This window comes from Mus musculus, chromosome 3 (genome assembly GCF_000001635.26).
Source record: "Mus musculus strain C57BL/6J chromosome 3, GRCm38.p6 C57BL/6J".
Taxonomy (NCBI): domain Eukaryota; kingdom Metazoa; phylum Chordata; class Mammalia; order Rodentia; family Muridae; genus Mus; species Mus musculus.
In genome coordinates, this window is record NC_000069.6 from 86,331,216 (window position 1) to 86,352,495 (window position 21,280).

The 21,280-nt window shown below is 38.0% G+C and overlaps 1 protein-coding gene across 9 annotated transcripts in view; it reads left to right on the forward strand.

Annotated features, from left to right (window-relative positions):
- Positions 1 to 21,280, forward strand: part of Lrba (LPS-responsive beige-like anchor) — a 559,239-nt gene that overhangs the window by 107,760 nt on the left and 430,199 nt on the right. For all 9 annotated transcript variants that reach the window (XM_006502347.4, XM_006502349.4, XM_006502350.4 and 6 more), the window contains exons 23-26: positions 16,904 to 17,953; positions 19,032 to 19,210; positions 19,988 to 20,141; positions 20,614 to 20,794. In XM_006502347.4, the coding sequence (XP_006502410.1) occupies positions 16,904 to 17,953; positions 19,032 to 19,210; positions 19,988 to 20,141; positions 20,614 to 20,794 (1,564 nt within the window). The remainder of the gene's footprint in view (positions 1 to 16,903; positions 17,954 to 19,031; positions 19,211 to 19,987; positions 20,142 to 20,613; positions 20,795 to 21,280) is intronic.

Genomic DNA, 21,280 nt, shown 5'->3' on the forward strand with positions numbered 1-21,280 from the left:
GATTCCACCAGAGGTTCTTTTATCCTTGAGAAGAGTTTTTGCTATCCTCGGTTTTTTGTTATTCCAGATGAATTTGCAAATTGCTCCTTCTAATTCGTTGAAGAATTGAGTTGGAATTTTAATGGGGATTGCATTGAATCTGTAGATTGCTTTTGGCAAGATAGCCATTTTTACAATGTTGGTCCTGCCAATCCATGAGCATGGGAGATCTTTCCATCTTCTGAGATCTTCTTTAATTTCTTTCTTCAGGGACTTGAAGTTTTTATCATACAGATCTTTCACTTCCTTCGTTAGAGTCACGCCGAGATATTTTATATTATTTGTGGCTATTGAGAAGGGTGTTGTTTCCCTAATTTCTTTCTCAGCCTGTTTATTCTTTGTGTAGAGAAAGGCCATTGACTTGTTTGAGTTAATTTTATATCCAGCTACTTCACCGAAGCTGTTTATCAGGTTTAGGAGTTCTCTGGTGGAATTTTTAGGGTCACTTATATATACTATCATATCATCTGCAAAAAGTGATATTTTGACTTCCTCTTTTCCAATTTGTATCCCCTTGATCTCCTTTTGTTGTCGAATTGCTCTGGCTAATACTTCAAGTACTATGTTGAAAAGGTAGGGAGAAAGTGGGCAGCCTTGTCTAGTCCCTGATTTTAGTGGGATTGCTTCCAGCTTCTCTCCATTTACTTTGATGTTGGCTACTGGTTTGCTGTAGATTGCTTTTATCATGTTTAGGTATTGGCCTTGAATTCCTGATCTTTCCAGAACTTTTATCATGAATGGGTGTTGGATCTTGTCAAATGCTTTTTCTGCATCTAACGAGATGATCATGTGGTTTTTGTCTTTGAGTTTGTTTATATAATGGATTACATTGATGGATTTTCGTATATTAAACCATCCCTGCATCCCTGGAATAAAACCTACTTGGTCAGGATGGATGATTGCTTTAATGTGTTCTTGGATTCGGTTAGCGAGAATTTTATTAAGGATTTTTGCATCGATGTTCATAAGAGAAATTGGTCTGAAGTTCTCTATCTTTGTTGGATCTTTCTGTGGTTTAGGTATCAGAGTAATAGTGGCTTCATAAAATGAGTTGGGTAGAATACCTTCTACTTCTATCTTGTGAAAAAGTTTGTGCAGAACTGGAGTTAGATCTTCTTTGAAGGTCTGATAGAACTCTGCACTAAACCCGTCTGGTCCTGGGCTTTTTTTGGCTGGGAGACTATTAATAACTGCTTCTATTTCTTTAGGGGATATGGGACTGTTTAGAAGGTCAACTTGATCCTGATTCAACTTTGGTACCTGGTATCTGTCCAGAAATTTGTCCATTTCGTCCAGGTTTTCCAGTTTTGTTGAGTATAGCCTTTTGTAGAAGGATCTGATGGTGTTTTAGATTTCTTCAGGATCTGTTGTTATGTCTCCCTTTTCATTTCTGATTTTGTTAATTAGGATTTTGTCCCTGTGCCCTTTAGTGAGTCTAGCTAAGGGTTTATCTATCTTGTTGATTTTCTCAAAGAACCAACTCCTCGTTTGGTTAATTCTTTGAATAGTTCTTCTTGTTTCCACTTGGTTGATTTCACCCCTGAGTTTGATTATTTCCTGCCGTCTACTCCTCTTGGGTGAATTTGCTTCCTTTTTTTCTAGAGCTTTTAGATGTGTTGTCAAGCTGCTAGTATGTGCTCTCTCCCGTTTTTTCTTGAAGGCACTCATAGCTATGAGTTTCCCTCTTAGAAATGCTTTCATTGTGTCCCAAAGGTTTGGGTACGTTGTGGCTTCATTTTCATTAAACTCTAAAAAGTCTTTAATTTCTTTCTTTATTCCTTCCTTGACCAAGGTATCATTGAGAAGAGTGTTGTTCAGTTTCCATGTGAATGTTGGCTTTCTGTTATTTATTTTGTTATTGAAGATCAGCCTTAGTGCATGGTGATCTGATAGGATACATGGGACAATTTCAATATTTTTGAATCTGTTGAGGCCTGATTTGTGACCTATTATGTGGTCAATTTTGGAGAAGGTACCATGAGGTGCTGAGAAGAAGGTATATCCTTTTGTTTTAGGGAAAAATGTTCTGTAGATATCTGTCAGATCCATTTGTTTCATCACTTCTGTTAGTTTCAGTGTGTCCCTGTTTAGTTTCTGTTTCCATGATCTGTCCATTGGTGAAAGTGGTGTGTTGAAGTCTCCCACTATTATTGTGTGAGGCGCAATGTGTGCTTTGAGCTTTACTAAAGTTTCTTTAGTGAATGTGGCTGCTCTTGTATTTGGAGCATAGATATTCAGAATTGAGAGTTCCTCTTGGAGGATTTTACCTTTGATGAGAATGAAGTGTCCCTCCTTGTCTTTTTTGATGACTTTGGGTTGGAAGTCAATCTTATCAGATATTAGGATGGCTACTCCTGCTTGTTTCTTCATACCATTTGCTTGGAAAATTGTTTTCCAGCCTTTCATTCTGAGGTAGTGTCTATCTTTTTCTCTGAGATGAGTTTCCTGTAAGCAGCAAAATGTTGGGTCTTGTTTGTGTAGCCAGTTTGTTAGTCTATGTCTTTTTATTGGCGAGTTGAGACCATTGATGTTAAGAGATATTAAGGAAAAGTAATTGTTGCTTCCTGTTATTTTAGTTGTTAAAGGTGGCATTCTGTTCTTGTGGCTGTCTTCTTTTAGGTTTGTTGAGGGATTACCTTCTTGTTTTTTCTAGGGCGTTGTTCCCGTTCTTGTATTGTTTTTTTTCTGTTATTATCCTTTGAAGGGCTGGATTCGTGGAGAGATAATGCGTGAATTTGGTTTTGTCGTGGAATACTTTGGTTTCTCCCTCTATGATAATTGAGAGTTTGGCTGGGTATAGTAGCCTGGGCTGCAGTTTGTGTTCTCTTAGTGTCTGTATAACATCTGTCCAGGCTCTTCTGGCTTTCATAGTCTCTGGTGAAAAATCTGGTGTAATTCTGATAGGCTTGCCTTTATATGTTACTTGACCTTTTTCCCTTACTGCTTTTAGTATTCTATCTTTATTTAGTGCATTTGATGTTCTGATTATTATGTGTCGGGAGGAATGTCTTTTCTGGTCCAGTCTATTTGGAGTTCTGTAGGCTTCTTGTATGTTCATATGCATCTCATTCTTTAGATTTGGGAAGTTTTCTTCAATAATTTTGTTGAAGATGTTTGCTGGACCTTTGAGTTGAAAATCTTCATTCTCATCCACTCCTATTATCCGTACGTTTGGTCTTCTTATTGTGTCCTGGATTTCCTGGATATTTTGAGTTAGGATCTTTTTGCATTTTCCATTTTCTTTGATTGTTGTGCCGATGTTCTCTATGGAATCTTCTGCACCTGAGATTCTCTCTTCCATCTCTTGTATTCTGTTGCTGATGCTCAAATCTATGGTTCCAGATTTCTTTCCTAGGGTTTCTATCTCTAGAGTTGCCTCGCTTTGAGTTTTCTTTATTGTGTCTACTTCCCTTTTTAGGTCTAGTATGGTTTTGTTCATTTCCATCACCTGTTTGTATGTTTTTTCCTCTTTTTCTGTAAGGACTTCTACCTGTTTGATTGTGTTTTCCTGTTTTTCTTTAAGGACTTGTAACTCTTTAGCAGTGTTCTCCTGTATTTCTTTAAGTGATTTATTAAAGTCCTTCTTGATGTCCTCTACCATCATCATGAGATATGCTTTTAAATCTAGGTCTAGGTTCTCAGGTGTGTTGGGGTTCCCTGGACTGGGCGAAGTGGGTGTGCTGGGTTCTGGTGATGGTGAGTGGTCTTGGTTCCTGTTAGTAAGATTCCTCCGTTTACCTTTCGCCATCTGGTAATCTCTGGAGTTAGTAGTTATAGTTGACTCTGTTTAGAGATTGTTCTTCTGGTGATTCTGTTACCGTCTATCAGCAGACCTGGGAGACAGATTCTCTCCTCTGAGTTTCAGTGCTCAGAGCACTCTCTGCTGGCAAGCTCTCTTACAGGGAAGGTGCGCAGATATCTTGTATTTGGACCTCCTCCTGGCCGAAGAAGAAGGCCCAAAACAGGACCTTTCTCAGACACTGTGTTGCTTTGGCAGTTCCCAGGTGGTACAGACTCTCACCTAAGCAGACTAAATTCCTAAGTTCCTTGGAGTCCCGGGATCAAGATGGCGACCGCTGCTGCTGTGGCTTAGGTTGCCTCCCCAGCCGGGCGGGCACCTGTCCTCTGGTCCGGAAGGTGGCCGGCTGTCCCCGGCCCACACAGGGTGCTGCCTCAGCGCCTCTGTGCTTCTGCCTGTTCCAGAAGCTGTCAGGTTCTCTGGCGCACCCTCTCACCTGTTCAGACTAATTTCCTAAGTTCGGCGGGTCCCGGACCAAGATGGCGACCGCTGCTGCTGTGGCTTAGGCCGCCTCCCCAGCCGGGTGGGCACCTGTCCTCTGGTCCGGAAGGTGGCCGGCTGTCCCCGGCCCACGCAGGGTGCTGCCTCAGCGCCTCTGTGCTTCCGCCTGTTCCAGAAGCTGTCAGGTTCTCTGGCGCACCCTCTCACCTGTTCAGACTAATTTCCTAAGTTCGGCGGGTCCCGGACCAAGATGGCGACCGCTGCTGCTGTGGCTTAGGTCGCCTCCCCAGCCGGGCGGGCACCTGTCCTCCGGTCCGGAAGGTGGCCGGCTGTCCCCGGCCCACACAGGGTGCTGCCTCAGCCCCTCTGTGCTTCTGCCTGTTCCAGAGGCTGTCAGGTTCTCTGGCGCACCCTCTCACCTGTTCAGACTAATTTCCTAAGTTCGGCGGGTCTCGGACCAAGATGGCGACCGCTGCTGCTGTGGCTTAGGCCGCCTCCCCAGCCGGGTGGGCACCTGTCCTCTGGTCCGGAAGGTGGCTGGCTGTCCCCGGCCCACACAGGGTGCTGCCTCAGCGCCTCTGTGCTTCCGCCTGTTCCAGAAGCTGTCAGGTTCTCTGGCGCTCCCTCTCACCTGTTCAGACTAATTTCCTAAGTTCGGCGGGTCCCGGACCAAGATGGCGACCGCTGCTGCTGTGGCTTAGGCCGCCTCCCCAGCCGGGTGGGCACCTGTCCTCTGGTCCGGAAGGTGGCCGGCTGTCCCCGGCCCACGCAGGGTGCTGCCTCAGCGCCTCTGTGCTTCCGCCTGTTCCAGAAGCTGTCAGGTTCTCTGGCGCACCCTCTCACCTGTTCAGACTAATTTCCTAAGTTCGGCGGGTCCCGGACCAAGATGGCGACCGCTGCTGCTGTGGCTTAGGTCGCCTCCACCTTTACATCTCTTAATCATACTATTCTTCTCTATATTTAAACTTAGGGTTAACGGTAGCATTTTAATTAAATGGCTTTTTTTGCAAGTCATTGTTTATATACTGTTGTTTGGATTCATTGATATCTACTCCTGTACTGTGTTCATTTTCTCATTTATTTTTGTCTTCCATGCCTCAACCTGACTCTTCTACCAGTTGATAAGCAAATTATGAATATTTGAGAATTTGTATAAATTCTTAGAGCTGCAATATGTAATACTTTGTAAGATAATGTAATTTCCCCCCTCAAATTAGTGCATAGATTTATATCATTACTGGCTTTTATTATTATTCTAAGTTCTTACAGTTTCACATCACCTCATCACTTTGTCTGTTATTTAAAATATTTGATAAGCTAAAGTTTTAATTTATGTGTCATCACAATCAGAATGTTTGTTTTCTGAGTGTGTGGTTCTGTATGTCTTTAATCCTAGCACCCAGGATGCAGAAGGGTATCTTATTCAGCATGTTAAGTATCTGTGGGCATCTGCATTCACACACATATACCCAAATGCAGACACACAGTGCACATAATTAAAACAATAAAAAAGTAAATCTTAAGAAAATCTGTTGGGAAATAAAAATTGGTACTGATTTCATGAAGTGCCTTTGGTACACATACTAGATTTTTGAGACTGATCAGTTTAGTCCATTGTTCAGCTAACCATGACCCAAGGTCAAAATGATTCCTGATGTATTGCTATAAATAAACATTTTGAAACATAATCATTCCTGTCCATATATTTATTAATATATGGCTATTTTTTGCACTACAAGATAAATTGAGTATTTCCTACAGCATCACATGACTCTTAAAGCCCTGACTGTCCAGAGTGTGATCCTGGATAGGAGCAGTTTCCCATCCCTATGGACTTTATTTTAGTTTGTACTGTAAAAACTGACTACTTTTCCTCTATTATAGCGGGCTGCTGTAATCTGGGTTGATTTCCCGTTAGGCTTTCACTTTTTGGAGACAGATAAGGAGAAAAATTGATTTGCATTTGAGCCTCATATGCATTTGATTTAGATTTCAGAGCTATATGGTAGCATTGCAGGTTAGGAAAGTGCCAAGCAGGAAGCAGATATTTTTCATGTTTTCTAAGTGTGTATGAGTTTGCTGAAGGAAGGATGGTTAGGGGAAATATTACCTTCAGAGAGATGCTAAGCGTCACCAGAAGACTTTGGGGAGTATATGAGATTTTTTTTCAGAGGATCTGTGAAGTTTTCTTATCCAGCTACATAGCTAAGTGGGGTTGGATTTTCTTACAGATCCCATGTAAGATTATGGATCTATCAATCTAAAAACAACATCCTGTTCTCCTCCATAGGCTGTTCATTCATTCTTTTAGTAACAAGTTAGTTTTTTAAAATTATTTTTTCACATATGTCTACCTTGTCTTTCACTGATGCCATGGATAAATGTATTTTTTAATATATTTCTACTACCCTCTGGCTGTAGGGTTATAGTTCTTTTCCAATAAGCTCCAGTGTGTTAAATCTTTCTTTACACAGTCCTTTCCCTTTACTTAAGTTCTTTCCATTGTTTAGGACTTAACTGGTCACCCAGTCTGTCTGAGTCCACAGCATGTAATGTATGTCTCTTGTCGGTCCTGACTTGTGCATCAGTTTCCTGTGTCGTACTGTTGCTGGAGAGAGCTGGACGCTTGGTGCTATCTGTACCTCCATGATTGCCTGCTCAGCTTTCTGCTTTCCTCTCGGTCTCTGTCTTCTGTTTCTCAACATGTATTACCAGCTTACATCTTTTTCTGTTCTCTCCTTTATCTCTGTGCAGCCTGTACCCTGGCCTTCTGATGGCAGCCTATTTCCCTGCACTCTGTCTGTTCCTCCTTTAGTAGAGCTGCGCCTCTTCCGTCGCCACTCCTCTCTGAGCCCTTTGCTGTTTGGTGGATTTTTGTCTCCTCAGCATTTCCAGTCATTCTCTGCCCAGTCTGTTAGTGGTTCTCTACTCTCTTCCTTCCAATATTAAAACCTTCACCTCTTTCTCTTACTTCCTATATGTATTCACTTTCTTGTTCTTTCTTGCTTCTTCTACTTTAGCACTTTCCTAGAAATTATGAAAGTTGAAAGAATATTCCAAGACATATCATCCTGGAAAGCATTGTTTTCTAATGGAATATAACATACATGTGAAAAGGGCTGTCCATAAGATCAGGCCATAAGTACCACAGAAGAGACATACACAGTGAAAGGAGCAGCAGCTTCTGCTTGAGGTCACAGAGGAGTCTGTGGAACAGGTGACATTGAGCACAGTCTTAAGAAGGAAATCCATGGAGTAGAAATTGGGTGACTTTCTGGTCAAGGAAGCAGACAGAGTAAGCAGAGACACAGAGATAGTGTCATTTAGGAAAAAGTGATAGATAGGTTTGCATGTGTGACTTGCATGAAGGAGGATGCTATGTATAATGTAGCAGTGTGTGCCAATATTAACTATGTATGTCCCTGTGATACCTCTTCTCTTTCTCTGTTAATAAAAGAGAATTCTTCTCTCGTAATTTATCAGCAGCTATTAACATTTCTTCACATCATCCATAGAACTGTGCTTTGTGCCGAGTGTTTAGCTGTGAGTGGCACAGTAAGCATTTGTTGTAGGAAGGGGAAAGAAGTTTGTCATTACTGTATAAAGCTTCTTGACTTATTCTGTGTATGATTAAGCAATTCTGTCTTACTGGGAAGCCACAAATAGTGATGGCTGCTTATGAGAGCACCCATGGCCACTCACAGTATGATGTTGATCACGTCTGCAGAGGAATTTAGGATGCACATCTTAATATAGTTTTCCTTGTCCAACCTCAGAATCCTATGGTTTTGTTTTGTTTTGTTTTGTATTGTGGGACAGGGTTCATTTGTGTTATCCCTGGCTATCCTGGAACCCACTCTGCAGACCAGGCTGGCCTCACAGAGATCCACCTGCCTCTGCCTCTTGAGTGCTGGGTTTAAAGGTGTATGTTACCACCGGTTGGCTTCAAAATCTTATTCCTGTGGTAGAAGAATTCTAGAAGAGTTTATTAGATCTGGGGATCAAATGCAGGGCCTTGTGTGTACTGTGCAAGTTCCCTACTACTAAATTATATCACAGGCTGTAAATCTGTACTTTAAAAGTAGCTCCTTGCTGTGTATGGTGGTATGTGCCTATAATCCCAGCTATTTGCAAACATGGCAGAGGATAATCCTTTGTTTAAGATTAGCCTGGGCACTGTGGAGGCCCAATTCCAAAACATACAAACATAAATACATGTATATGCAAACCCCACATGTATTTACACACATATGCATGCATATATATATATATACACACACACACATGTACACATACATATATGCACACATACATACACATACATAAAATAAGCTCTTATGCACAAAGAAGTTTGAATACTCCTCTGTGTTTGCAGGAAATATTTTTGTTACTTTCATAAAATTCTTACCTGCCTACCTTTGCATTAAGCTGATAACGTATTGTAAGATGTTTTTGTCCTTAGGCAAGAGTATGTGGAGATGTGGAGAGTCTAAAGAAACTGAATGTGTACCTTAGTTTCTGGCCTCTTAATAGAGTTTTAATTATAAAATTGTTTATTGTTTTGTGAGTTAATATAAGGTGCAGAGGAGGGAGGAAATATAGTATTTGCAAGCAGTAGTTTTTTTTTTTTTTAAAGACATGGATTATATAGAATAAATACAGAGTGGTCAGAGAGAAGAGGTAGGCATTGTTTAGTTTATATTTTCTTTACTTCAGGGACTTTTGATTTGAAACAGATCTTAAAACTGCTTTGTAAAGAAAATAATTGCTTTAAGGAAAGGCCTTGTGTCTACTTTCCGATAAAAGCCAGTCTTTTGCCTCCTTTTTAAAGGAAATGCTGACTTAAGTGGTTGTGGACTGTTTTTTGTTTTTGTAGTTTTAAAGTGGAGTGAAACTAGATTTGCTACATTTTTGCCATGATGCTATATTTAAAGTGCTAAATGAAATTGTGAGAGGCAAAGAAAAGCTTGTTTCACATTGACTCTTGTAATTTCAACTTTTTTTATTATTATTAATCATTCCATTTGTTTACATCTCAAATGATATTCCACTTCCTGGTTACCCCTCCACAAATCCCCCCATCCCACAGCTGCCTTCTCCTCCCTCCCCTTTGCCTCTGTGAGGGTGCTCACCTCCCCCCCCCCATCCTCTTCTACCCCACAGTTCCAGCTTCCCCCTACGCTGGGGCATCAAACCTGTAATTTCAACTTTTCATTTTAGTTTTCAACACATATATTTTCATTTTCTCTATGAAAAATGGTATTTTTTCCATAAAATTTATACAAAACAATTTATTTAAATATTTCTACAGTCATTCTTTTTTACTTTGAAATGCCAGCAGTCTTTTTAAAGGGACAAGTTGTGCTCCTGAGCTCTCCATATGAACATCTAATAGAATTTGGGTCAGCTGTGAGTTACTTAGCTAAGGAGGTGAGTGACTCCTATCACACTAAGGATTCTGTTGAGGTTCTTATAGTCGTTTTTCTCTCTGTAAAAGTATCTGTTTAAAAGCATCTTAAATACTTTTTGCATGTGGTATTATAATTATAATATATCATTGAAGCTTGCCTTTTGCTTTCTGCAGTTATTTTTGGGTCTCAGTATCACAACTTTATATTGTAGTTCTTGATGAAGAACCAGTGTGTAAAGAACTAAGTTGCAGAATTGGATGGCTTTTGCTTTTGCAGTTACATCAGGATATATGCAGCTGCTATAAAAAGCCAAAGAAACTCAATTGCAATTTTATTGTTCAGTTTGATAGATTTCCTGCCACCTTTGTAGCAGGGAAGCTGTTTGTCATTGTGCGCTGTTCCACCAACAGCGGAACTAGGTTTTATAAGCAGTAATAGGCTTCTAGCAACTGCACTGGGCTGCTTACTGGGGCTAAGGGTTTCAGACATGTGCCCAGCAACCTGTGTAATTTCATTGTAGTCTATGTTTTCATCTTTTAAACGTTTTCTCCTTTTTAGAAAAGGGTGAAATCTAATGCAATTCAATAATAATGTTTTCATTTGGTATGCTGAAATGTTTTTACTCTTTAATTATCATTTAAATTAAATTATTCCATATTGTTAATTGTGAGAATGACCCAAAACCTCTTTTTAAAATATAGACACTGAGCTTCAGTCTTTAGACTGTATGTTCTATGTTGACAAAAGACAAAAATAATGAGCAAGTAAAAATTAATTATGCTTGAATTAGAAATGTAATGTGAATTAGATTGTGCTCAACTGGATGACTTTGAGTAAAATACTTAAAGATCTTAGATGATTAGAGTATGTTACCTACTGTTAATAATCTGAGGAGCTGTTTAATTGTTCATTTTAGTCATTTTATAGACAAAACTATAGAATAATAAGAGTAAAAGCCCTCCATTAGGAAATTTCAAGAGCCAGTGAGATGGCTTAGTGGGTAAAGTTGTGTATTGCCTAACCTGATAACCTGTGTTTGCTCCATGGACTCATAGGTAGAAGCAGAGAAATGACCTCCACATGTGCTGTGGAGCATGAACACACATGTGCTCATACATAAATAAAATGTAATCTAAAACATAAAAGAAATGTCAAGTGTTACAATTTTTATGTTTACAGATTATTTGCATTTTATGCTTAATTGCTGAAGTAGTCTTATCATTAAAATAAAAAATACCTTTTCTTATTTCTTTTAAAACTTAAAAATAACAAGAAAATTAGAATGTACTCCAAATGTATGCACACAAAACCACCAAGCCACTCAATGTCCAAATGTTCTCATATGGCTTAATATTAGTATTATGGTAAGCCCTGCAGGCCCACTGATCCATATGTGCAATTGCTAAGCAGTGATGCCCTTATTGAGTGTTTGCACATTCTTTATATTTATCTTTTCATGGGATACATTTCTGTAGAATTTCTAGAAAGAGTTTCTGTATTTTAGAATGTTTTATTAGTTACACTAAAGTGCTCACTAAAATTTTTAGTAATTTATATTCCAGATTTTCATTTAAACACATATTTAGATTTTTTCAAGAAAATAAAATTGCTCACAGGAGATCAGGCACGTTCAGGGTGATCTGGCCAAGAGTCTTTTGGCTCTTTCCTTCTGTTGGTTTGCCTTCTCCAACTTCGATGTGATAGTTGTTGTCTTTTATATTTTGTTTTGTTATGTTTTGTTGTTCTCTCTTAGAAGCCCGTTCTTTTCTGATGAGAGACAGGTCTGGATGGTAGGGGAGGAACTGGGAGGAGTTCAGGGAAGGGAAACTATAATCAGGATATATTATATGAAAAAAGAATAATATTTTTATAAAAGGGAAAATAAAATTGATGATTATTATTTTTGATTATAGTAGTAAAGATTATCAGCTTTTCTGGGCTGCTGCTTCTGCAGCGCTTGGGTGAAGCAGGTTTGTGAGTGTGGAAAACTCACGCTTTCAGAGCCATAGCCCTAGCTCTTATTTTATTATTTTGTTATAGACTTTTTTATAGAGTTATAGAGTTGGACAGCTTAGGCAGACTTTTTTTTCTCCTTTTCTTTTTTTTTTTTCATTGAAAATAATTTTTTCTTGTACATTGTATTATGATCACGGTTTCTCCTCCCTCATTTCCTTCCAGATTCTCCCCACTTCCCCACATGTCCAACTGCACACCCTTTTCTCTCTTTAGAAAATAAACAGGCAAATAAACAAACTAGACTAAAGAAATCAAACAAAACAAAACAACAAAGAAAAAGCATGAGAAATGTACACAGGCACACACACACACACACACACATGTGCACACGCATGTTCACACACACACACACCATAGAAATCACATAATCAGAAACTATGGTATATAAACAAAAGACCTGTAAGGTTAAATACTGGCCAAACAAAGCTTTATGAGACAAAACAAATTCAAAACTGGCCATCTGCTCCTGGGCATGGCCAGCGCGGATTGCACACTCATTAAGTCTTTGCAAGTAGCTGTCAGTTGGTGAAAGCTTCTGGGCCGGGGATGGGCTGGGGGCTGTGTCCACTTGCCTTCTCAGCGTGGGGAACCTGCCTGGCATAGAGCCCTGCAGGCTTTGTGCTCGCTGCCAGTGTCTTTGTGAGCTTATATATGTGTCAGTACTGCTGTGTTTACATGGCCTTGTTTCCTTACTATCCTTCTTCCTTCCTGGCTTTACAATCTTACACTTCCTCTTTTCCTCATTCCCTGAGTACTAAGAGGAAGGGTTTGATAAAGACAGCCCATTACGACTGAATGTTTCAATGTCTCTCACTTTCAGTGCGTTGTCCAGTTGTGGGTCTGTGTATTGGTTACCATCCAACTGTAGGAGGAAGTTTCTCAGATGATGGTTGAATGAGGCCTGATTTATGGGTATAGCAAGTTAGGAATCAATTTACTATTACCTTCCTTTAGCAGAACAATAGTGTTTGGTTTTCTTCAGCTTTGTGGCCCCCTGAGCAGTGTCAGGCATAGATTCAGTCTTCTGGAATGGGCCTTAAATCCAATCAGATATGGTTTGTTATTCCTGCAGCTTTTGTGCCATTATTACACCAGCCTATTTCAGCATCTACAGTGGTGACAGGCAAGTAAGCACTGTAGATCACTGGATTTATACCTGGGTTGCTGGATACTTTTCTTCTGGTAGCATGCAGAGTACCTGCCAGTACCATGAACGTTAGTCATTGGGGTGAAGGCTCTCGGTAGGCAACCTTCTGGCTTCTCTATACTCAATAAGTCATGTAGGTATTGTCTTCAGCAATAGGGCTTTATTATCAGTTTGTGAAGAACAACCAGTAGCCTTGTCAATAGCCTGAGTTGTTTGGGTGTTTCCATGGGGATCTCTCTGGCCAGTAACTTAGGTATAACTCATTCCTGGCACTGGAGATTTTATTTTGTGACAAGAGAAGCCTAATTGGGATTTGTCTACCTCCCCTACCAAGTTTGGTGTTTCCACTTGGATTTCTTTTATATATGTATGTATTTTAAGAAGCTTCTACTGTAGTAGGTTTCCATACAACCCCTGAAATGATAAGATAGACTTTGTGTGTTACAACTTGGATGGGAAAGGTATTCTGGCAGTTAGGAGCCAAGGAATACCACAAAGTTACCCCACACAACAAACTTTATACAAGAGATTCATTGGAAGGGAAAAACCCAGGAGGGTAGCTGTCATTACTTGGGTGAGAAGCAGCAGAGAACTGAGCAGAAGACAGGATAGATAGATAGATAGATAGATAGATAGATAGATAGATAGATAGATAGTTAGTTAGTTCCTTAGAGGGTAGAGCTTTCCAGGGTGGAGACTTCTAGGGTAGGGCTTGGTGGGTTTTCAAATCCAGAGTTGAGCTTTTTATTCTGCATGATGGGGTTGGGTCCACGTAGGGAAGTTAGTGTTCTGTAGTTGGAACCTGGTGGTTGTAGGTCCTCAGAGGAGGCTCCTGGCCCTCTTGTGCTTGATTTGAGGGGTTTACACTTTGAACTTCAGATTCACATCTTTCTGTTTCAGTAGTGCTGGAATTATGGATTTGTGTTATCACAATCTGGCTACTGCATTACTTTGTCATGATTTGCCTTAACTTTATATGTGTGTGTGTGTGTGTGTGTGTGTGTGTGTGTATTTGTGTATAATGAAGATAATAGAATCCTCTTAAGTGATTGTAAGAGCAAATGTTTGTCAGTAATACAATATTGTGCATGAACCATCAGTATGTTAGCTTTTGGTTAAGAATTTAATACAGAATCACTTATGAAAATGAGCTTAATTTAGTGTATTCTAAAGGATATTATTGACTAGTGAACAATTGCCACTTAAGGATTTTTGTACTATATGGGAATTTGTGCACCAAGTTTACCTTTTGTCTTACATAAATTCTAGAATGTCCCCAAGTATTAGCCTGTTTAGACAGATACTAATGATATTAGTGTTTCTCTTTAAATTACATACTCATGCCACATAAATAAGGAAATGTTGTTTAAAACCTTTATGGAAGGAGAAAGTTTATTTTGAATTTATTATGAGTCATTACTAATATTTATGGTGATCTTCAAAGTAAGGACAGCAGATTTGTGAGAAAAACATTTCCTTACCACCCATTTTGTCTTTTTGGCAATTAGACAAATGACAAAAGGTAAGCTTGGCAAATATGTGACAATTCATCTTAAATAAATTTAAACCTTTCATAAGGATGTGAATGATCAATAAAACCATTAAATTTGATGTTACGTTAGACAAAGAGGGAAACATTGTGGAAAGATAAGCTGAAGAGGCATGAGCTGTAAGTAGCAACTGTCAGGAATTTATATACCTCCCTACAGGGAGGGTGCTTCCTGGGTGCATGGCTTAGTTTCATGACTTGTTTCTTAAGACGCGGGAGGGTAAGTTCAGAGGTCCTTCCTATGCTGCCATTTCTCAGTTTCTCAGTTCAAAATACATAAGATGCTTAAAGTACTGTGCTTTTTGATGGAGCACACTGAACTCTGTCAACTACAAGCAATCTTTGTAAAAATAAAAATCAAACACAGTTCTAATATACCAAAGGTAAAAGGCCCAAAACTAAAGGTAGTATTCCTAACTAGAAATTGATAGGAAAAGACAATAAATCTGTGTCCAAGGCATATGAACAAACATCCCACAGAAAATCTATAAAAATTACTTTAGATTTTATAAAATTATTTTGGACCAACTTACTATAAGAAGACTTCAGTATTTTGAGCTAATTCACCAAGAATAATTAGGTGAAAATTATAAAAAAATGTTGGTTATATTTGCTACATTTGAATAAAAAAAGAAGCAGACTAAGAATTTATAACTTTGTGTATGTGAAAAACAATGCTTTTGAATGATACATGAAAAATTAATAGTTGGTTAATTGCTTGACTTTTGTAGGATTTTTACATTTGAAGTTGAGAGTGGTAAAAAGACATTTTTATATTGTATTCTTTTTATATTTGAGCCATGTGACTTTATCTATTCCAAAATCACTTTTGGTTCATTGTATGAATGAATGAATACACAGTGCTTATGGTGTGTATTACTTGGTATTCTAATGGGATAGTTCCCATTAGAATTAGACCTGCAGTGCTATTTTCATAATTTCATAATTTACAGGCTATTAGGCCTGTAGTGTTATTTTCATAATACATTTGCTTTAGTAGTTTCCCCGAGATAGCATATACCTTATGTTTGTTGTCTTAAAAGAAAAACTCTACTAGTAGAGAAGCTAGTTTCGAATATAGACTTGAATAAACGCTTTGTATAAGATTAGTCAGTAAGTATTTACAATTTGAGTTTATTGTTATATCTGCTGCCATGTGTGATTGTTCTATTATTTTCTAAGATCTTGTCTGTGGTAGTAATCTTTACTGATGTACATTGATAATGATATCTCATATGCAGTTACATTGCAAATGTGTCTTATTTATCTGTTATAGAAAACTTTGTTAACATATAAATTAGAAACTATGATGTCATATTCAGCAAGTATTGTATGATATAACACAGTGAAAAGATACATTTATTTAAAGCAAAGCCAGTTGCTAAACATGTCTGCTAATTTTTAGAAGTCTAAATTTTTATGCATTAAGCATTCTTAATATATGAAATAATAAGGTAATATTAATATCTTTATTAATTTCTCTTTTATCTCCTAGTTAGTAAATCTGAGTGCCAAATAAGTTGTAAGTAATGGCAAAGAAAAATGTTGCTGTTAGTAGCACATAAGTATCTGTAACAGGGAGTTTATAGAAGTGCTTTCCAAACATTACAAACAGCTATAGATTAGCAATCAAAGGATTGTGAAGATTAATGAGTAGTCTTTTAGCTGGGTAATTTAGAACAATATCTGGTCATTAATTGTGAATTATCAGTTTTAAGTCACAAGTACCTTTAGAAAAACAGCATAAAAAGATAACAACAGTGATAATTGTTCAATTACCACTTAACTTTTGGACTATTGGAATAAATTAAGGGGAAATTAGTAAAGCAACCAAACTTGGATTTTGACAAGCATTTCAAATCCTGAAAGTATATGATTTCTAACCTGTGGTACTGTTGTTTTTTCTTAATAACTCTGTCTCCAGTTTAGCATGACAATAGAATGGATATATTTGTACATAGTTGGGGAGTTTCCAAATTATTTGATTTTATGTTCTTTCTTATAAAGGCTCCAGCTTTTGTATTGCACAGAAAAAGCGTGAACCAAAAGAGAGAGAGAGAGAGAGAGAGAGAGAGAGAGAGAGAAAGACAGAGAGAAAGAGAAAGAGAGAGAGAGAGAGAGAAAGAGAGATCGTTTATAACAAATTTAAACTTTGAAAATAATGGCTGACCTTTGGGGGAAGGTTTAAAAATAATTTGTATCCATTAGCTAAGTATAAATAAACTTTTGTAGTTTATAGTTACATTGAGAGATTCTATAATATCAAGAGTAACTAATTTATTTAAATTTATTTTAAAACTTTCTTTTGAGGAGAAATGATAGAGAAATGGGTTTTCATGCTATTAAACCTGAAATTATTGAAAGAAATTTAAATTTATGTTTTGTGAATGGTGCTCATGTACTTGGAGGAGAAGAATGACTGATATTGGGTTATAATGTAAGTAAATATATAAATTTAATAATAAAAATCTCTCATAACTGATTGTATGTTTTTCTTGTAGGTTACTTTTGAAATACACAAAGAAAACCTTGCCAATATATTTAGGGAAGAGCAGCGGAAAGGTGATGAAGAAACAGGACCGTGTTCTTCAAGCCTGGTTCCAGAAGGCACTGGTGCTACTAGGGGTGTTGATGTTTCAGTGGGGTCCCAGCACGAAGATCGGAAGGATTCTCCCATCTCTCCTCATTTCACTAGAAATAGTGATGAGAACTCAAGTATTGGGAGGGCAAGTTCAATAGATTCTGCATCCAACACTGAACTGCAGACACATGATATGTCTAGTGATGAAAAGAAAGTAGAGCGAGAAAATCAAGAGTTACTGGATCAAGCCACCGTGGAAGAAACAGCTACAAATGGGGCAAAAGATGACTTAGAAACGTCTTCTGATGCAGCAGAGCCAGTGACTATTAACTCTAATTCTTTGGAACCAGGCAAAGATACAGTGACCATCAGTGAAGTAAGTGCTTCCATAAGTTCTCCCTCAGAAGAAGATGCTGCAGAGATGCCAGAATTACTGGAAAAGTCTGGAGTAGAGGAAGAAGAGGATGATGACTATGTGGAACTGAAGGTAGAAGGCAGCCCTACTGAGGAAGCTGGTCTGCCCACAGAGCTCCAAGGTGAGGGTTTGTCTGTAGCTGCCTCTGAAGGCAGAGAAGAACCAGATATGTGTGGTCATGGCTGTGAAGTTCAAGTGGAAGCACCTATTACTAAAATTCATAATGATCCTGAAACTACAGATTCTGAGGATTCTAGGTTTCCAACTGTGGCCACAGCAGGGTCTTTAGCTACCTCATCAGAAGTTCCTGTTCCCCAGGCAACTGTACAGTCAGACAGCCATGAGATGCTGGATGGAGGGATGAAAGCAACTAACCTTGCCGGAGAAACTGAGTCAGTTAGTGATTGTGCTGATAATGTCTCTGAGGCTCCTGCCACTTCTGAGCAGAAGATTACCAAACTGGATGTTTCTAGTGTGGCTTCAGATACTGAGAGGTTTGAATTGAAGGCCAGTACGAGCACAGAAGCACCACAGCCTCAACGACATGGGCTTGAGGTAATTATAGATAATTTTCTTAAAAAAAATATGCATGTTTGCCTATGTATATCATGTGTGTCTGTATTGTCTCTTTGGCATGAACTAGCACTGAGTTAAAAAATACAGTTGTGGATACTTGTATTTGGTTAGTTTAATAGTCATAGTTACATAAATGTAATGGTTTTATAATATTCGACAGTGTGAATTTATGACCATCATTCATTCATTCAATTTTGTGACACTGAGGATTGAACTCAGGGTTTTATGCATGCTATGTAAATATTCTACCAGTGATTATACTCTCAGCCCCAATGTCAGTTTATTAAATGGCAGCTTTTATTGCTTTAACATACGTCACCAAACATTACCACTTTTAACTTCAAAATTGGCATTAGTTCATAAAGCAACTATTTAAAATACTTGCTTTTTATTCTTCAACTAAATCAGTTTTAGCACATTCCTTTTCTGGTTAAACCTGGGGCTATGTAGTTACCAAGGCATGACTCTGGTTTGAAATGTAAGATCTGTTTCTACTATGAGAAGAGTCTGTGTGATGGAGAGGCACAGCTTTCTTTTTTATCAGCATTTCACAGTGACATGTGGTACAAGCGGTTGGATGCATATTACTGCTTCCCCCCTTTTTTCTTAACCTCTGTTCCTCATTTCCTCCCTTTCTTTTGGTTGTTGTCGTTTTGTCTGTTCTTCATTATGTTGACCTTTGTTAATTCTTATTTTAACTAATGAAGAATAATCTAGTTACTGTCTGGATCATAAAAACATAAAAACTGTCATCTCAGCTAATATTCAGAATTAAAAACTGCTTGATTCTTTTGTGAAATGCTACATAGTGGCGATGTCTCTAATAACATGGCCCTATGCTAATTACTGTTGATTTATGGTATTAGCATTATACCATGATAACTTTGCTTTAAATTTATGGTAAGATTAGTCATTGATAAGTTTCTTTTAATTTTACTTTGTAGTGTATTAGAATTTGAATATTTGTTAGATGCATTTCAGGGAAGTTATGAATTCTGTGCTGATGCCTTCTTTTGAAGTTCAACTTACTTTATTAGTTCTTAACCTTTTCTCTTAGATATCAAGGCAACAGGAGCAGACAGCACAAGGAACAGCACCAGATGCAGTAGACCAACAAAGGAGGGACTCCAGATCCACCATGTTTCGCATTCCTGAGTTCAAGTGGTCTCAGATGCATCAACGTCTGCTCACTGATCTCTTATTTTCCATAGAAACAGATATACAGATGTGGAGAAGGTTTGTTCATATATTCACTATAGAATACATGTATGAAGCTTAGTCTTTGTTTTCAAAGAAATTTGTGTAAACATTTTATATTACCCCAAACATTTGATTGAAAAAAAAGACTATAAATTACTCTATGTTAGTATTCTATCACATTACCATTTATCCTCCATTCTATGTGTGGAATTTCTGGACTACAAACCCAGGAAAATCCAAGATTTCCTGTACTAAAAATTGCTCGAGGTTTGTTATAGTATTTATAGAATTAGCTAGAAGGTAGGTATTCCAATGGCGCTTATTATTGTAAATGCCAAAATGTAGTTGATATTTATGTATAGCATTGTTCATATATTTAAAACAAATAATCTATATATGTTCTATCATTTTATATTGTGTGATTTATAATTTTAAAAGAATCCAATTTGTTGATTTTTGTTTGTAAGTTACTCTTACCACATTTAAGAGTGGTACTATGCAAGAAAGTATTAGTAAAAATTTATTTTAAATAGCCCATGTAGTGCTGTTTGCCTTCTAATTTTTGCTGTGATTTCTTAATAAGCATAATTTCACTCAACTCTTTAATCCAAGTGTATAATGAGTAGAGTTGGCTTTAGCGGAGGCTCTATGCTTGTGCATAGACAGTGACTTCTGACAGAGTGGTTTGCTTGTTCTGAGAAAGTGTGCACCTCAGTATCTGCTGCATTTCCTGCCTCTCCTTAAGCAGGTATATGGTATACTGTGATTTCCTTTCCTCAGCTTCATCAGTAAACATAATTTATCTTTGGACAGCCATTCAACAAAGACAGTTATGGACTTCGTGAATAGCAGTGATAATGTCATCTTTGTGCACAACACAATTCATCTCATCTCTCAAGTGATGGACAATATGGTCATGGCTTGTGGGGGTATACTGCCATTACTCTCAGCTGCTACCTCGGCCACAGTAAGACTTCACTCTACAGTCGGTGTGGAAACATGAATGTTGTGTGTCCTCAATGATTACAGCGTTGTACAGTGGGTTCTATACATAATAACTGGTGTAATAAAAACAAAGCTTCTGTATTTACCTGAGAAGATTTTAGGATGTGTTGTAGGAGGGAAAAGCTTATAGAGAATGGTACTTTATTAGACATGAGTTCACTTGTGAAGAATGTGACGGAAGTGTTCTTATTGCCTTGTTAGTTTTTTTTTAATATTTTTTTATTACGTATTTTCCTCAATTACATTTCCAATGCTATCCCAAAAGTCCCCCGTACCCTCCCCCCCACTTTCTTTTTTTTTTTTTTAGATGAAAATAGAAATCAGTCTATTGTTGTAGATTTCCAGAAAGCCTAAACTTGAAAAATCTAGAAATTAGAGGAATGCATCTGGTAAATGTGAATGTAGATGTAATTACTAACCCTTATATTTTACAGCATGAGCTGGAGAACATTGAGCCTACTCAAGGCCTTTCAATAGAAGCCTCAGTGACATTTCTTCAGAGGCTAATTAGCCTTGTGGATGTGCTTATATTTGCAAGTTCTCTTGGTTTTACTGAAATTGAAGCTGAAAAAAATATGTCATCTGGAGGAATTCTGCGACAGTGTCTCCGATTGGGTACAAGCCATTAATTAAGAATTTTCTTTAACATTTTCAGTTATCTACCCATTACAGTAAATTTTTACTTATTTTGGGGAGGTATATGCTTATCATGTTGCCATGTGCCTGCATTTTCGTGCACATAGTAGTTACTAGCAAGTTCGGTCATGAGGTGGGCATAATCAGTGAGCATGCTGCTAAGGTGATTCTGACTAACAGTCACCCTTTTTTCTTAATTTCTGTTTGAGCTAAAATAGAGCTTTTTAGATATTATAAATCATTAGAAGATCTTCTTAGCATGTCTATTCATCTTGTCTCCCGCATACCGTGAAATGCTGATCCTTTTCTCTGCCAAACACATTTCAGTAGGAAGGTTCTCAGTGGACATCATTCAAGTACACATTGATTCCAATAAGGTGGCATACTTTATTAAAGTATTTAACAAAACCATTGAATCTCAGTTCTTCTGGGAACAGTTCTTATTTAAGTGAAAGCAAACAAACA